Source organism: Microcebus murinus, chromosome 6 (genome assembly GCF_040939455.1).
Source record: "Microcebus murinus isolate Inina chromosome 6, M.murinus_Inina_mat1.0, whole genome shotgun sequence".
Taxonomy (NCBI): Eukaryota; Metazoa; Chordata; class Mammalia; order Primates; family Cheirogaleidae; genus Microcebus; species Microcebus murinus.
In genome coordinates, this window is record NC_134109.1 from 83,951,265 (window position 1) to 83,969,743 (window position 18,479).

At 39.7% G+C, this 18,479-nt stretch overlaps 1 protein-coding gene across 3 annotated transcripts; it reads left to right on the plus strand.

Moving 5' to 3' along the window:
- Positions 1 to 165: 165 nt before the first annotated feature.
- AFG2B (AAA ATPase AFG2B) lies at positions 166 to 17,533 on the plus strand. 3 transcript variants are annotated; one of them, XR_001154633.3, is made up of 8 exons: positions 166 to 1,341; positions 2,540 to 2,725; positions 7,271 to 7,429; positions 10,078 to 10,287; positions 10,797 to 11,020; positions 12,672 to 12,802; positions 13,964 to 14,089; positions 15,764 to 17,533. XR_001154633.3 is itself a non-coding variant. In XM_012766714.3 (8 exons), exons 1-8 carry the CDS (start codon positions 256 to 258, stop codon positions 15,926 to 15,928), a joined length of 2,256 nt encoding a protein of 751 aa, XP_012622168.1. In that variant the 5' UTR covers positions 166 to 255; the 3' UTR covers positions 15,929 to 17,531. The 3 variants fall into 3 exon arrangements, 2 of the variants coding, with proteins under 2 accessions (XP_012622168.1, XP_075860436.1); XM_012766714.3 differs by having other exon boundaries at positions 10,797 to 10,989; positions 15,764 to 17,531; XM_076004321.1 differs by having other exon boundaries at positions 202 to 1,341; positions 10,797 to 10,971.
- Positions 17,534 to 18,479: the final 946 nt, after the last annotated feature.

Sequence of the window (18,479 nt, forward strand, 5' to 3'; positions counted from 1 at the left end):
ATGAAGACTATCTTCATAAAGCTCTGAAGCAGCCGACTTGATTTCATCAATGCAGACACCACAGCTGCCCAGAGAACCCGAACACAGTCTAATTTTCAGATTGGTCCTTTTGGCCTTCACTCACCCGCCAGTAACCAAAAGTCTTTCCCGGCGCATGCGCACCACCTGTTTCCGGCCCGGGAGAGCGGTGTTCCGGTCTTTACAGGCCGGGTGGGTTTCCTGTCCCACTTTCCTCTGCCAGGTTTTCTGTGTGCAATGGGTCCGGACTCGGGTCCTTCTCCCGAAGGGCCGCTCTTAAAGTTGCTACCCTCAGACGCTAGAGACCGGGGCACGCAGCGCTGCCGCCTGGGCCCGGCCGCCCTCCGCACCTTGGGCGCGCACTTGGGCTCGCCGGTGAAGATCTCGCTGCCCGCCGGTGGCTCCTGCCTCTGCACTGCCTGGCCTCGGCGGGACGGAGCGGACGGCTTTGTGCAGCTGGACCTGCAGTGCGCGAGCCCCGGGGCGGCAGTGGGGGCCCCGGAGAGTCTCAGCCTGAGCCGCCTCTGGCTGGTGCCCTGTCCACCCCTGCGGCGCCTCACCGTGTGGCCAGTGTTGCGGGAGCGGGCAGGCGCGCCTGGTGCCCCGAATCCACCTGTGGTGCTGGAGGCGGTGGAGGAGCTACTGAGGAACCGGCCGATCTCCCTGGGCCACGTGGTGGCCGCTCCGCCGGGCGCCCCCGGCCCGGTGGCCGCTCTGCACGTCGTCGGCGGGACGCCCAACCCTGATCCCGCCGGGCTGGTCACCCCTTGCACCCGCATCAGCCTCAGCGAGGAGCCTCCGTCTGAAACGCCGCCGCTGCCCGAGGTGCCGCTGGGGGGTCTTTCGGAGGCGGCCGATTCGCTGCGGGAGCTCCTCTGCCTGCCACTCCGCTACCCCCGCGCCCTGACCACGCTAGGGTTGGCGGTGCCCCGCGGGGTGCTCCTGGCGGGCCCCCCCGGAGTAGGCAAGACCCAGCTGGTGCGGGCCGTGGCCCGGGAGGCGGGCGCGAACCTGCTGGCAGTAAGTGCTTCCGCGCTGCAGGGCACTCGGCCTGGGGAGACCGAGGAGAACGTGCGGCGGGTCTTCCAGCGCGCCCAGGAGCTGGCCAGCCGCGGGCCCAGCCTCCTCTTCCTGGACGAGGTGGACGCCTTGTGTCCCCGGCGGGGCGGTCCACACCGAGCCCCCGAGAGCCGCGTGGTGGCTCAGGTGTTGACGCTGCTGGACGGCATCCGTGGGGACCGCGAGGTAGTGGTTGTGGGAGCCACCAACAGGCCGGACGCGCTAGACCCGGCGCTACGCAGACCCGGAAGATTTGACCGAGAGGTGAATAGGCCTGGCGCGTTAGCCCCTTGTCTCTGGAACCGCGGCCTCTCTGGCCCTGGTTGGCTGCTCCGAGTCGTTTAACTCTTAGGTTTGGGAGTTGATGAGGCTCCAGTGGGGCTCTTTATAATGCAGAGAACACATTCTCTGCCCTTGTATGATCTGTGAGCCAGGACGTGCTTTTTGTGTGTGTGTGTGCTCAGAGTCAAAATATTCTGGGAAGCAGGATGGCCATTAAAGATTAGTGTGGTTGCGCAAGTCCTGAGGATGTGTACTGTAATCAATAATGTTAATTTTTTTTTTTTTTTTTGAGACAGAGTCTCACTGTGTTGCCTAGGCTAGAGTGCTGTGGTGTCAGCCTAGCTCACAGCAACCTCAAACTCCTGGGCTCAAGTGATCCCCCTGCCTCAGCCTCCCGAGTAGCTGGGACTACAGGCACGTGCCACCATGTCTGGCTAATTTTTTTTCTATTTTTAGTTGTTTGTCTAATTTCTTTGTACTTATAGTAGAGATGGGTCTCGCTCGTGCTCAGGCTGGTCTCGAACTCCGGAGCTCAAGCAATCCTCCCGTCTTGGCCTCCCAGAGTGCAAGGATTACAGGTGTGAGCCACTGAGCTGGACCAATAATGTTAACTCTTAAGAGACTAGTTCTGCTACAAGCATATTAAACTCATAATAAGATTTGGAATGAAAATTTAAAGTAAAAGGGTAGCCTCAAGAAGTGTTGAAATAAAAAGGCAGAAGGCAGGAAAGAACTAAATCAAAGCAGGCATTAACTTCTGGATTTACTCATTCCTTCTCAAGACAGCACCATCCTATCCACAATTGAGAAAGTATCCACAACTGCTCCCTGAGTTGCTAGGAAAGGTGAATATTCAAAGCTGTCCTGTTTTATAAGTTTTGGTCCTAAATTGACTCTTGATTTCTAAAGAATAGTTTGAAATTCAGTGACTAAGTGATGTTTAGATTTTGTGATAGGATTGCACACTTTTTAGTTTAATCTGTTCAGGACTGGAGTGGATTTCTTCCTTGCACCATCTAGTCTCCTGAATAAGCTCCTTAAGGGCAGGGACCTAGACTCCATGGTTTACAATTCTATCCCTGGCTTTAAGAACTTAGTAAGTTCTTAAAAATAAAAACTTGTTAAATGGACATAGAAATTTTATTTTTAAACTATAAATTTTTCTTGGCTTTGTATATAGGTGGTCATTGGAACTCCCACACTTAAACAAAGAAAGGCAATTCTGCAAGTCATTACCTCAAAGATGCCCATCTCCAGTGGTGTTGATTTGGGCCATCTTGCAGAAATGACAGTTGGCTATGTTGGCGCTGACCTGACGGCACTCTGTAGGGAGGCTGCCATGCACTCACTCCTTCATAGTGAGAAGGTAAGTATTTATGAACATTTATGTTAATCTTTTCATTAATGTCACATTAATTTTGGGGCTAAAAAGTGGTAAGTACATTTTCTTGAAACATTTGATAGCTTCCACAGCTGTTAACATTTTACATCTCAATAAAATATATGGTTGAAGGTGGGGATAAAAAGATGTGTCCTTCAGGTCTACTGAGAGAATTTTCCATCACTCTCATAGTAACTCTCTAGTGCTGAAGCCCAGAGCAGCCAAGAAAGACACTGTGGCCCCAGAAGAATCAAACACTTTTTTTTTTAACTTTGAATTTTTTGAATTTTTATATACCCTTTACCCAGATTCTCCAAATGTAACATTTTGCCATGTGTGCTTTATCATTCTGTATTCATGTGTATGTATTTATGTATATACAAATATTTTATGAAATACTGGAGAATATACTGCAGCCACAATACCCCTTTACCCTTGGAAAGTTAAGTGTATAGTTTCTAAAAAGAAGGACTTTAAGCATAGTACAGTGGTTAAGCTGAGGAAATTAACACCAACACAATACTTTCACCTAACCTAAATAGACCTTAATCTAGAACCATCCTTTTATTTTAAGAGTATAGGTTAGTTATTCTGTAGAATATTCCTCAGTTTAGGTTTGACTGATGTTTCCTCATAATTCAATTCAGGTTTTGCATTTTTGGCAAGAATATCACAGAAATGGTCCTGTGTTTTTTTCATGGCATCTGTGAAGGTAGCCCTTGATATCTCTTTGTTCTATCACTGCTGAAGTTAACTTTCATGTCTTGGGATAGGTGGTGTCAGAGTTCTCCATCATCAAGATATAATTTTTCCCTGTGTTAATAATAAGCATCTTGTGGGAGAAATAAACTTTTATAACCAAGAAGATTGGGCACCTGGAATTTTATTTAAATTTGTCTTTGATATTGAGGTCTATGATTCATGACTACCTTTCTTAACAATATTTAAGATATTAGCTTAAATATAATACTTTTCAGCACCATTGATTGGGGAATCCAGTCATTTTGTATATATAATAAATAATCCTAAATCTCTAAACCCTTTTAGAAAAAAATTAATTTCAGCAGTTTGAGGATTCTGGGACAAAATTTTCAATCTGGTTGTGACATCAAAATTGTTTGAACTACAGAAGGGTGATTTGTCATTCTAAATTTTAAAAAACCTTTGTTCTTAAATAATTTATACCCTCCTCATTTCCTTTTCCTTTACTGTTACTCTTACACTGAAGGTGGGGAGGAGTTATGTGATCTAAGTCCTCATAGTGTATGTTTAGAACCAAAAACTGCTTGAAGTTTTTTAAGTCCCATGTGTAAAGGTTTGAGAATATATGTCTTGAGGGAGAGGATGAGAGTGCCAGGGGATGAGAAGAGAGATGTACATTTAGGATTTCCTCTGCTTTGAAGTTCCAGGTCTGGCTTAGGTGGACCAGTCAGCTGCTGTCATCCTAGGGTGGAGCCCACTACTACTTCAGGAGGGGCCTGCCCAGGTGTAGTTACCACAGGTGATGGCTGAGTTCAGAAACAACCCAGGGGAAGTGGAAGGAAGAAGGGACAGAGACATCTGGGAAGGTACTGACTCCATCTTTTTTTACTTTCCCTCACCAGGCAGCTGAGGGGCTGCTGCTGCCTCCATCTATGCCAGGGCAGACATAAAACATTAAAGTTTGTTAAACTTTTTGTGACGTATTCCTATTGAAGAATTAGAAATGTTTAACACACATATAACACATGTGCAGGGAAAAAGAATTTATATGTCTGAAAGAGTTATGGAGAATCAAGTGAAATAATGTACACACAAATGATCTTGAACTATAAATGGGATTTTTGAATATTAGTTGGTGTTATCTAAGAAAGCTATTTTTAAAAATTATATAATAGTGTTCTTTGTGAGAAATTAAACAAGATAGAAAACGATAAAGAAAGAAAGAATTGCCTAAAACCTCACCTCCCAGAGATTATAGTTGTTAACATTTGAGGGAATGCTGTTCAGAATAGTTCTGTACATATATATCCACTTACACAATTTTACATAAGTGGGATGAAATAGTTTATTGAAAATGAGAATTTGTGGACTAAAATTCAGAAAATTCTGAACTAAATGTTTAGAATTTTGTAAGAGGGCAAATACTTTAATAAATATAATACAGATATTACAAATAGAAATGTAAGGACTTTTTAACAAAAAATTTGCTTCACTAGAATAATCAAGGAAATTGCAAGTAGTCTCCAAAATGTAATCTTAGAATGAAGATGACTTTTCTAGGCATAACAGAAAACCAAATAGCCAAAATGAAAATTATTTGCTAATTTCACAATTTGGGGATGGCAAAACAATGCTGTAAGTAAAGTCAAGACTAGGAAAAATACTTTTAGCCCAGTTTCCTTGAGATAGAAAAAAAATTATTGTCTTTTGAGGTTTTTTTAAACTTTGTATTTTGAAAAATTTTCTCTAATTGCTTTAAATTGCATTTATTTGAGTAATAGTAAAGTATAACTTTTTAAAAGTATATATTCACTCTTTATTTTTTCTTTTGTGAATTTATTTATTTATTTATTTTTGAGATGGAGTCTCACTCTATTGCCTGGGCTAGAGTGCTGTGGCGTCAGCCTAGCTCACAGCAACCTCAAACTCCTGGGCTCAAGTAATCCTTCTGCCCCAGCCTCCCAAGTAGCTGGGACTACAGGCATGCACCACCATGCCTGGCTAATTTTTTCTATATATTTTTAGTTGGGCAATTAATTTCTTTCTATTTTTAGTAGAGACGGGGTCTCGCTCTTGCTCAGGCTGGTCCCAAACTCCTGACCTTGAGCGATCCTCCCTCCCCAGCCTCCCAGAGTGCTGGGATTACAGGTGTGAGCCACAGCACCCGGCCTGTGAATTTTTTTTTATTTTGAAATAATTTTAAACTTATAGAGAAATTGCAAGATAGTTACAGAGAACTTCCACTAATCCCTTTATACAAAATCACTAATTTTTAACATTTTGCCAAATTAGTTTTATCATTTTGTCTCTCTGCCTCTTTCTGTTCTTTTCTCCCTCTCCCCCACTCCTACCCCCTGTGGATATATGCACATATTATTTATGGGGACCATTTAAAAATGGGTTACATATATCATGATCCTTTATTTCTTAACATTTTAATGTCTATTTGCTAAGAACAAGGATGTTCCCATATGTAACCACAGTATGGTCATATTTAGTCATTATATTCAGGAAATTTAATGTTGATACAAAATGTTCTCAAATCTCTCAAATCTCCAGTTCATATTCTCATTTTGGTAATTGTCCCAATGTTTTTAGCATTTTTTTCCTCTAGTACAGAATCTAATCCAGGATAATGGATTGCATTTAGTTTTTAGTCTTTTTAAATCTTGAACATTTTTCTTGTCTGAGACATTTGACATTGTCATAGCTGAATGCAAGTCAGGTTCAGGGTATGCATCCCCACTGGGAATACTACAAAAGCAACATTGTATCCGTAAGACTGTTGTATGTGGAGGCGCAAGACGTCCATTAGCTCCCCACTGGTGATGCTAATTTTGATCAACCTGTCAGGGCAATGTCCAGTTTCTCCATTATGTAGCTACTGTTTTTCCCTTTGCTACTAATAACAAATCTGTCTGGAGATATTTTGAGATATCCTGGTCCTCATCAAACTTTCACTTATCTGTGTATATGTAGCATGCAGTTCTTACCCAAAATATCCTCTACTTTGATGGTTGCAAAAGTGGTTTTCTAATTCCATCATTCTCTCTATCTTACTCTGAATTGAAGAAATTAACACAATAGTCAGTACCATTTCTTCTTGTCATATTGTCAGAAATTTAAGAGTTTCTTAAATTATTACCACTACTGGTAATATCCAGTAGTGAAGAGGTATGGGAGGAACAGGAGTTTCATATTATTGGATGAGAGTAAGTTGATGCAGGACAGTTTGGTAATAGCTGTCAAAATTGTACATGTGCATATTCTTAAACCCAATAATTCTACTTTGAAGAAATTATTGTATAAAATAGCTGAACATGAGCACAAGGACTTTCAGTTGCAGCATTGTTTTTAATGACAAAAGACTGGGAGTGACCTAATGTTTGTTAGAAAGATGTAGTTATGGTACATTTTTCAATGCAGTTATCAAAAAGGGTGACATAGAGCTATATTAGTTGACATGAAAAGATTTCTAACATAAGTGAAAAAAGAAAAGTGCAGATTGATATGTATAGTATGGTCCCATTTGTATATCTGTTTAAAAAGATATACATATGTTTATTGCCATAAAGCATTGGAAGAATATATAAGAAACTGTTGATGTCTACTGGGGATGAATACTGATAGGAGTTGGCAGGAAGATGTTTCATTTTTTGTACTGTGAATAAATTTCTTTTATAATGATAAAATATTTACAAATTCAGAAGAGGATTTTGTTGAATGAGGTACCTTCTTGTTTTTAAAAAAGCAATTATGCTTAGGTGCCACAAAGAAGGCCCACCTGACTTTTTGTTTGATTTTCGTCTTTTGGGTGTATTTCTTCAGAATCAGGACAATCCGATGATTGATGAAACAGACTTCCTTGAATCTTTTAAAAAGATTCAACCCTCATCATTTCGAAGCGTCATTGGACTGATGGACATCAAGCCTGTTGGCTGGGAGCAGATTGGTGGTCTTGAAGATGTAAAACTGAAGTTAAAACAGGTAAACCAGATAATCTGCTTAAGCTAGTGGAATGTTACAGATAAATAGTCTGTGTATTGGCCGGGCGCGGTGGCTCACGCCTGTAATCCTAGCTCTCTGCGAGGCCAAGGCGGGCGGATTGCTCGAGGTCAGGAGTTTGAAACCAGCCTGAGCAAGAGCGAGACCCCGTCTCTACTATAAATAGAAAGAAATTAATTGGCCAACTAATATATATACAAAAAATTAGCCGGGCATGGTGGCGAATGCCTGTAGTCCCAGCTACTTGGGAGGCTGAGGCAGGAGGATTGCTTGAGCCAGGAGTTTGAGGTTGCTGTGAGCTAGGCTGACGCCATGGCACCCACTCTAGCCTGGGCAACAAAGCGAGACTCTGTCTCAAAAAAAAAAAAAAATAGTCTGTGTATTTATGATGAAAACATACCGCGCTGAAACTTCTCTTGCTGCTGTCATTAGCAATTCTAAGATCTAAATCCAGTGACCACTTTTCAGTCCTTATTTAACTGGACTTCTGTAGATATCAAAACTTTTTCATACTTTCCCACCTCAACCTTCTTTTTTCTCTGTTTTTTGTTTTAAAGATTTTATAATTTAGGACAGAGGTCAGCAGATTTTTTGTAGAGGGTCAAATAGTAAATGTTGGAAGCCTTGTGGGCCATGCAGCCTCTGTTACAGCCACTCATCTCTGTCATTCTAGTACAAAAGCAGTTGTAGAGAGTATGTAAATGAGTAATTGTATTCTAATAAAATTTTATTTGGGGCACTGAAATCATACCATTTTCGCATGTCAGAAAATATTATTCTTTCGACCTTTTTTTTAAGCATTTAAAAATGTGAAGGCCGGGCGCTGTGGCTCACGCCTGTAATCCTAGCTCTTGGGAGGCCGAGGCGGGCGGATTGCTCAAGGTCAGGAGTTCAAAACCAGCCTGAGCAAGAGCGAGACCCCGTCTCTACTATAAATAGAAAGAAATTAATTGGCCAACTAATATATATACAAAAAATTAGCCGGGCATGGTGGCGCATGCCTGTAGTCCCAGCTACTCGGGAGGCTGAGGCAGAAGGATCACTCAAGCCCAGGAGTTTGAGGTTGCTGTGAGCTAGGCTGACGCCACGGCACTCACTCTAGCCTGGACAACAAAGCGAGACTCTGTCTCAAAAAAAAAAAAAAAAAAAAAAAAATGTGAAAACTGTCCTTATTTTGTGGGCTGTAGAAATACAGGTGGCAGGTCTTGGTTTGCCCCAGACCTCTGATCTAGAAGACAGTAAGTGGATACAATACAGGGACTGGTAAAAGCACAAAGTTGCAGTGAACAATCACTGTGGCCTGTGTGGTTACTTAGTACTGGTTTTCACCATGGAAGTTGTGGGGAGTACTCTCCAAATCCTCTTAACCTCCATTGCGGGTTCAGAAATTGATTTTGCCAGTTCACCTACCTGTGATCCTGCCCTAAGGAACTAGGTTTCATAAGTGTCAATTATAATGTGTTCATCTTAACCAGGAGCTATGTTTCCAGTGAACCCTGGAATCCTTGAGTCCATGGATAAGAGCACTTACAATATACACTAATATTTTTATGCATCATCTCATTTAATCTTCACAAGATGTGTGAGAGAAATTAGCTTCCCCTTCCTTTTGGAAACACTCAGTTTCCTTAGCTTTGAGATGTTAAGTTTTCCTCCTGAGCACTCTTCTCCCCTCCCTTAAATGTTAGCACTCCAAGAAGCTTCTGGAAGTTCTCTTTTTGCAGGACTGTGTTCTTAATCTTTGTCATCAAGATTTTCTTGATGTCAAGGGCTTCACCTGTCCCCTGAAAATTGTTGACTCAAAAATCTATGTATCTAGAGTAGACATCTCTTCTGCTCATAAGAACTACTTAGCTGCCTGCCTACTGGATAACCTCAGGGATCTCAAACTCAGCTAGTCAACTCCACCCCCCCCCCCCACTGGATTCCACACTTCAGTGAATGCAGCCAGCCCCTCCCATCCCCTAAGTCAAACAGTTTCATGCATCTCTGTGTCTATTCCTTCTCCTTGTAATGCCCTTTTCAGGCCTGGTTGTTAATTTACAGCATTTACTGAGTGCCTGCTTAGGGCAGGTATCATTCTAGTTGGGGATTTAGAGGTGAATTTTGGTTACATTGTAGCAGATCAGAATGACAAACCCAAAATGGAAAAATAAGAATAGTGAATTAATAAGTGTTGCAAAATATGGGCAGTAACATAGTGACTAGGATGAGGATATTCTACTTTAACCAAGTCCTCTCTAAGGAAATGACATTTGAGCTGAGACCTGAATGAGAAATAGCAACACAAAAATTTTGGGGGGATGTTCAGGCAGAGAGAACAGCAAGAAAAGGCCCTGAGATAGAAACAAACTAGATATTTGGGAAATAGATTATATAAGGCTTTGTAAACTGTGGTGAATAAGGAATTTGGATCTTATTCTAGTTCTAATGGGAAATCACGGAAGGATTTTAAGCAGGAATGGATGTGAGTTGACTTAGGTTATAAGATCTCTGGCAGCTGTATGGAGAATGGACTGCATTTCCAGCTCATAATGGGTAGCTGAGCTTTTTTTGAATCAACAAATTAATTTACTGAATTATTTAACATTTTGTTATACTAAATGACTCTTCTTTTTGTATACTTACAGAGCATTGAGTGGCCTCTGAAATACCCTTGGGAATTTGCTAGGATGGGCCTGACACAACCAAAGGGAATTCTCCTCTATGGGCCGCCTGGATGTGCTAAAACCACCCTGGTGAGGGCCTTGGCCACAAGCTGTCATTGCTCTTTTGTTTCAGTGAGCGGAGCTGATCTCTTTTCTCCTTTTGTTGGAGATTCAGAAAAAGTCTTGTCTCAGGTTTGTTTGTTTGTTTCCTCATGTGTTTGAGTTTACTTTTGAATTTTTATTTCATGCCTAATGGATAATCCTTATTTTTAAAAATATTACCAGCTTTTCTTCTGATTATAAAAGTTATGCATGTTTATATATAGAAAACTTAGAAAATGCAGGAAAATGTAAGTAAGAAATCTTCTATAATCCCTCTCCCTACTATTAACATTTGGTTGAATTTCCTTTCCTTTTTATTTTTAAACAAAATTGAAGGCAGGTTTTATATATCTATAGCTTTATCCTACTTTTTAAACTTAACATTATCACTTTTGAAATTCCATAATAAATATTCTTTGAAAATAATGATTTTTGTAACTCTTACACAATACCATTGGCTACTTGTTTTATTTATTCATTCTCTAATTCTTAGACATTTAGAATCTTATATTTTAAGTTATAAACAGTAATGCAGAGAACATACATTCACGTGACTGATGTATGACATATAACTTTTTAATATATTTTTTCCTAACAAGGTATTTCGACAAGCAAGAGCAAATACTCCGGCAATTGTGTTTCTGGATGAAATTGATTCAATCTTGGGAGCTCGATCAATCAGCAAAACAGGATGTGATGTTCAAGAACGAGTTCTTTCTGTTCTCCTCAATGAATTAGATGGTGTTGGACTTAAGACAATAGAGAGAAGAGGAAGTAAATCAAATCAGCAGGGTAAATACAAGGAGCTGAAAAAAATGAAGAGGTATTTATTAGCCAGAATGCTCCAAAAATCCAGGCCAGCATTAAATAGAATGCATGTGTGCTGTAGCTTTTCCTATACCTGAATTAATGTCACAGAAAGATTTGTATAATTTCAATTTGACTCTTTTGGTATTTTTACAAAGCTAGTTAAATTTGTGATTTGGCTAGGAAAGGTGAGATAAATTTTATAATAAATTATCTTAAATATATATGAATGTGAATTGTATTTTGCCTCAGTATGGCCAGGCATGGTGGCTCATGCCTGTAATCCTAGCACTTTGGGAGGCCGAGGTAGGAGGATTGCTTGAGGCCAGGAGTTCGAGATAAGCCTGTACAACATAGTGAGACCCCATCTCTACAAAAGATAGGAAAATTAGCTGGGTGGGGTGGCATGTGCCAGTAGTCCCAGCAACTTGGGAGGCTGAGTTAGGAGGATCACTTGAGCTCAGGAGTTTGAGGTTGCAGTGAGCTTTGATGATGCCACTGTACTCTAAACCAGGCAACAGAATGAGACCTTGTCTCAAAAAAAAAAACAGGGTGAGGGGAGAATGAGAAATAAAATTTTACTTATTGCTAATGGAGAAGGGAGTTTATTCTTATTTCTATATCCTGAAGAGCCACTGTTCATGCTTTTCTAAAAGTTTTATTTATAAAACAAAACATAATTTTGAATAATTTTAATAGTTGAAAACTTTTAAGTATCTTTAGGAATGGGTTTCCATGGTTTTAATGAAGCTAAAATGACCTTTGGAAGTCCTCTTCCTCCCATTCTAAGTCTCTTCTCCAGATAGAGTTTGGTATCCTTGGCAATTTTTTTTCTTTTATTCCTCTTTTCTTAATTGTTTCCCATTTTTACAATTGTCACATGGAAGGAGAATCTTATAGCTCCTTAGGAACATATCATACTAGAATTAGAAGGGACCCACGAGGTTATTTAAGTCAGTCATCTCATAATGCAGGAATTCCTAATATAGTATCTAGCAGGTATTCCCCCAGCCTCTGCAAAAATACTTACAAATACAGGGAACTCACTACTGTGAGGGATGATGTCACTGGAGAGTTACTCTGATTATTCAATTCAACAAATGATTTTGAATGCTTAGTGTGTGTAAGGCCTTGCACCATCTGCTTATGGACATTTCTTTATTCAGGATTGTTGTACCTGCAACTTAGATTAATTGTCATTATTTCTGCCTCTGGAAAGAAAAATAAATAAAAAGTAAAGTAAATTTCCCTCTTTAGGGATATATTATTCATAGCCATACATCTCTGCCTGTTAGTCATAATGCGGCTGTGTTTTCAGTAGTCCGTTTAAGTTGTGATCATTTGCTGGGGGCTTATGTGCTCTCAGGTCACCAGATAGGCATTCTCTGCTGTGGGCAAGGCTTTTCAGTGGTTCTCACATGAAGAAATGTCTCTCAGGATTAGCCACTCCTTTTACCATGCACACAAAGTAGCTCTTTGATTAATTAACGATTTTTTTCTAGGGTACCTTAGTATCAAGAAGGTGGTCTGGAAAGGGGGTATAAGCATTCTGGCCCTAAGAAAAGGATATCCCTATTTAAAAATAAATGGACCTTCTGATTTATAACTTTAAAAACATTAATAATTAACAACTTATTGACAATCATTTGTTGTGTGTTTTTCCTTAGAGTTTCAAGAAGTTTTTAGTCGAAGTGTCATGATTGTTGCAGCAACAAATAGACCTGACGTGTTAGATGATGCCTTGTTACGACCTGGAAGATTAGATAAGATTATCTATATTCCACCTCCAGACCACAAGGTAATCATTGTACACGTCTACTGTGTGTGAGCATTCTTAACAATGCATCAGCGTCTGTGCTCTAAGGGGCTCAACAGAATTGAATATAGATATCCGTGGTGTCCTACTCATACTGGGTTATACATTCTTCTCTGCCTAGTGGTCCTTCATAAAATCATAGTTTTGATCTGCTTTTGCTAAATACTCTGGCTCTGTTTTCAGAGAAAGAAGCCTAAAAGTAAGTTAGTTACCTTTTTTTTTTTTTTGTCACCCAGGCTAGAATACAGTGGCATAATGACAGCTCACAGCAACCTCAAACTCCTGGGCTCAAGCAATCCTCTTGCCTCAGCCTCCCAAGTAGCTGAGACTACAGGCATAAGCCACCATGCATGGCTAATTTTTCTAGTTTTTGTAGAGATGTTGTCTTGCTTTTGCTCAGGCTGGTTTCGAACTCCTGGCCCCAATCCATCCTCCCACCTCAGCCTCCCAAAGTGCTAGGATGACAGGTGTGAGCAGACTCAAAATACTGAGTGTCTTGAGTTTACTCAACATTATCTTGCAACTAGAATGGAGGAATCTTAAATTGTTACAAAGGGTTTTGGAGATTATCTGGGTCAGCATCCTTATTTTATAGTAGAAAAATCTGAGATTACAGAGATTATGCAAAGTATCCAGTCAGTCAGTCAATCAGTAAATACTTTGCCCTCAACATCCGAGCCACTGACAGGGAGTGGTGAAAGACACAGGATGAATTTTTTTCCTTCCTTGAGCTTTTATCAGGTTTTGAAGGGTCTGAAAAATAAATTTTAATGTCTATTTTTTTTTTTTTTTTTTTTTTTTGAGACAGAGTCTCACTTTGTTGCCCAGGCTAGAGTGAATGCCGTGGGGTCAGCCTAGCTCACAGCAACCTCAAACTCCTGGGCTCAAGCAATCCTCCTACCTCAGCCTCCTGAGTAGCTGGGACTACAGGCATGTGCCACCATGCCCGGCTAATTTTTTTCTCTATATATTTTTAGTTGGTCAATTACTTTCTTTCTATTTATAGTAGGGACAGGATCTTGCTCTTGCTCAGGTTGGTTTCAAACTCCTGACCTTGAGCAATCCGCCTGCCTCGGCCTCCCAGAAATTTTAATGTCTATTATACTTTACTTATTGTCTATTATACTTATTATTTTGTTCCAGGGAAGGCTTTCTATTTTAAAAGTCTGCACAAAAACCATGCCAGTAGGGACTGATGTCTCCTTAGAAAACCTAGCAGAAGAAACCTGTTTTTTTTCTGGAGCTGATCTTAGAAACCTCTGCAAAGAAGTAAGTGATTAGTAAAGAAATCTATTGTTCAAAACACTTCATCTATTCAAATCTTGATTCAGCAGTATTTACTAAAAAACATCTATGTGTGACCTTTTCCTTTATAGCTTACAGTTGGATGAAGGGGTACAGAGAGGCAAACCGTAGCACTGAATTGGCAGTTGAAGTACGTAGTGAGTTGTGCCCAGTCCAGACTTGGCATGTCAGAGAAGGCTCTCTGAGAGAGGGGATGTATAAACTGAAATTGGAAGTATGATTAGGGAGTTAGCTAAGATAGGGAAGGGGGAATGTTTGAGGCAGAGGGAATAAAATGTGCCAATGATTAGAGGTAAGAGATGATGTGACTTTATTAAATCTTAAAGTAGAGAATGGCAAGAAACACAGCTGAACGAAGTGGATAGTGTCCATAGCACACAGGTCCTTGTAAGCCACTTTAAGGCATTTTATTTTTATGGCAAAAGAAGCCATTGTAGGTTTTTCCATTTCCATAAACTTTTACTAAATATAATACAACATTCACAAAAAGACACAGATCATAAGAATAGTTTCTTTTTTCTTTCTTTTTTTTTTTTTTTGAGACAGAGTCTTGTTCTGTTGCCCGGGTTAGAGTACTCCCAGGCTCAGGCAATCCTCCTGCCTCAGCCTCCTGAGTAGCTGGAACTACAGGCATGTGCCACCCACACCTGGTTAATTTTTTTCCTATTTTTAATAGAGATGGGGTCTCGCTCTTGCTGAGGCTTGTCTCAAACTCCTGACCTCAAGCAGTCCTCCCGCCTCAGCCTCCCAGAGTGCTAGGATTACAGGCATGAGCCACCATACCTGGCCAAGGATACTGTTTCTTGAATTAACATAAAGTGTTCACACTTTCATAAGCACTACTCACATCAAGAAATAGAACATTATCAACACCCCAGAATATTCCTTTGGACCCATTCCCAACGTCTGTACCCTGCCTCCTTCCAAAAGGGACCCACTGTCCTGACTTCCAACACTGGATATTAGTTTTGCCTGCTTTTAAACTTTATATAAATGGAACCATATGGTATATATTATTTTCTGCCTGCTTCTTTAACTGCAGAAGAAATTCATCCACAGGTTTATGTATAGCCATAATTTATTTGTTTCCATTGCTCTATAACATTGTAGTATATGAATATTTTGTATTTATCCATTCTTTTATTTTTGAACATTTGTGTTTCTACTTTTTGCCTATTATGAATTATGCTGCTATGAACAATGTTGTACGTGTCTGTTAGTCTTTGTGTGTATTCATGTATATTATATGTATATAACTACAAAGAGAATTGCTGGGTCATAGGGTGTGGTTTGATCTTTTCCTTTAGGATCAGAGCCAGCTAAAGACTTTCCTACTCTGAGGTCAAGAAGATATTCTTTCATCTTTAAAAATATATGTGTTCATAATGTATATATTCTGCAGCTTGCTTTTGCTTTTTTCCCATTTAAAGCTAGAATGTAATATAGAAGAAATTGTGGTCTACTAAGTGGATTTTCAATCACCTTATTTAACTTTTTAACTTAATGTCTTTAGTGACATGAATATTGGAATCCTGTGAAGTGAGACTGAGATGTTGCATTTAGATTTAAAGTATTACCATATATTATATAAAAAAAAATGAAGTAAAGTAACTGTTTCTTATTGCTTATCTCTTATAGGCTGCCTTGCTGGCTCTGCAAGAAAATGGACTAGAAGCAACCGCAGTGAAACAAGAGCACTTTCTAAAATCACTCAAGACTGTAAAACCATCTTTAAGTCACAAGGACTTGACTTTATATGAAAACTTATTTAAGAAAGGATTTTCTAACTTAGAAGATATTTAAAAATGATTTTACACATGGTTCAGTTTTTCATATTAATTGAAATGTGAATTTGCTTATAGTTTGCAACTTCACACTTTTAGAATTTGTGTGTATATTTCCTGTAAATAAAAAAACTTTTGCCTGATAAGCTAAGGCTTATCTTATTTCTAAAAGATATATTAAAATACTGTGCTAAAAGTACTTAGGAAGAAAGTGTGTGTGTGTGCTGATTTTGTTGTAAGGGTAGCTATTTTTGGTTGATTGCTTTTTAACTTTGAAATTTCATACTTAAAGTTGCAAAAACAGTACAAAGAACTCTTATATACTCTTAGCCAGAGTCACCAAGTTTTAACATTTTGTCACATTTGCTTTCTCTCTCTTCCCTTGGCCCACATATACACATACACACCCCACATTTTTCTGAATAATTTGAGAGTAGATTATATGTATCATGCCCCTTTACCTCTTTAGTACTTTAGTGTATTCTTACAAATAAGGTTATTTTCTTACATGACCACAGTGCAGTTACCCAATTCAAGAAATTTAACATTAATACAATATTTAACTTGCTGTCTAGTGAATTTCATGCATTTTCCCAATAATGTCCTATATAGTAAATTTTCCCCTTGCAGGATGCAATAATGGGAAAAACTATAAATTTGGTTGTCATGTCTCTTTAGCCTTTTTTATTAACTTGAAACAGTCTTTCTTGACCCTGACATTTTTCACCAGTACAGACCAATTATTTTACAGAACAATTCATTCCTGGATTTGTGTTTGATGTTTTGTCATGACAGATTCAGGTAATATATCACCAGTAGAACACTACATAGTGGTGTTGTGTCCTCGTTTTTCTCACCTAACAATATCTGGTAAATACAGTGCCATTGTTCACTCACTAAGTGCCATGCTGGGACGTCCGCTGAATGAGACTGATGTGGCACTGACAGGCCAGCTGGGAACACGGCAGACAAATTGTCAGTGAATTAATGAGAGTGGTGAGAAATACTTCAGAAGAAGTGTAGGGTATGATAAGAGTGTAGTGCATGAAATATACGAAGTCAAATGTTAAGCAATTGTTAGAAAGTTTCCTATTTCTGACTGGAGCCAGGGCTATTGGGAATAATTAAGGGAAAGACCTGTCTAATTTATGGGTATATAATGTAATTCCATTACAGTTATTCTAACAAACTGACCCTTGATTTTGAGTAATAGGAAAATACCTAGAAAACTTACTAGAATTCTGACTTCATCTTTACTGGTTATTAATCTTACATGCCTTTGCAATCCTAGACCTGATAAACCCTGACCTGAACCCCTTAACTCTGACATCTAGCTGTGGGCCCCTGATCTTTCCTTGAAGAAATTTCTATTGGTCAGGCTGGAAACTTAGCAACCACTCTTTTGTTCAGGCTGTGTTGATTTGCAAATGTCTTTTTAAATTGTAATTATGGTTGGCATTCCATATCTGTGGGTTCCACATTGGCAGATTCAGACAACCCTGGGTTGAAAATATTTGAATAAACAAATAAATTAAAAACAATACAACTATTTACATGGTGTTTACATTGTATTAGGTATTACAAGTCATCTAGAGATGATTTAAAGTATGTGAGAGGATATTATGTAGGTTATCTGCAAATACTATGCCCACCATTTTGTATTAGGAACTTGGGCATCTGTGGACTTTGTCCCTGAATCAATCTCCCAAGATACTGAGGGATGATTATAACTTCCCAACAGAACTTGGGAAGCCTCGTGAGAAGACCATGTGTCTCTTCTCAATGAAATGCTCAATAAATGGCAAAGTCAGATCAAGAATTTCTTTGTCCTCATTTGCTGGCAAATTTAAAAAATAAATAATTTCTTTGATTCAGTTTTAATCTGATTTGAGGGTGGCTCTGGGCAATTTATAAAAACTATATTTTTGGCCGGGCGCGGTGGCTCCCGCCTGTAATCCTAGCTCTCTGGGAGGCTGAGGTGGATGGATTGCTCAAGGTCAGGAGTTTGAAACCAACCTGAGCAAGAGCAAGACCCTGTCTCTACTATAAATAGAAAGAAATTAATTGGCCAACTAATATATAGAGAAAAAATTAGCCGGGCATGATGGCGCATGCCTGTAGTCCCAGCTACTCGGGAGGCTGAGGCAGGAGGATTGCTTGAGCCTAGGAGTTTGAGGTTGCTGTGAGCTAGGCTGACACCACGGCACTCACTCTAGTTTGGGCAACAGAGTGAGACTCTGTCTCAAAAATAAATAAATAAAAACAAAATAAAAACTGCATTCTTGATCTGTGAGAAAATTAAAACATTACAACTTTTAAACACCTTTCCCCCGGTATAGTGGGAAGTGTGAACAGTTTTCCTATATACTGAGCTCACACTGCCTTCTGGGCCACATTAACAGTGAACCTTAAACAATATAGAACATTCCCAGAAACCCCCAAATTTAGCAATTCCAGTATTATAAACCTGGTAACAAGGTAGCCACTGAAGGATGGGGTGTCAGGATTAAAGTCCACTAACAAGGTTGGGCAGAAAGAATTTCAACAAAAATATTTAATAATAAAATATT

What these genes read in the sequence shown, in the direction of transcription:
- AFG2B (XM_012766714.3), top strand. Translation starts at nt 256, where the DNA reads ATGGGTCCGGACTCGGGTCCTTCTCCCGAAGGGCCGCTCTTAAAGTTG. An exon ending in CACTCCTTCATAGTGAGAAG is followed by an intron (nt 2,726 to 7,270) that starts GTAAGTATTTAT and finishes GTATTTCTTCAG; the next exon opens with AATCAGGACAATCCGATGAT. An exon ending in TTAGAAACCTCTGCAAAGAA is followed by an intron (nt 14,090 to 15,763) that starts GTAAGTGATTAG and finishes TATCTCTTATAG; the next exon opens with GCTGCCTTGCTGGCTCTGCA.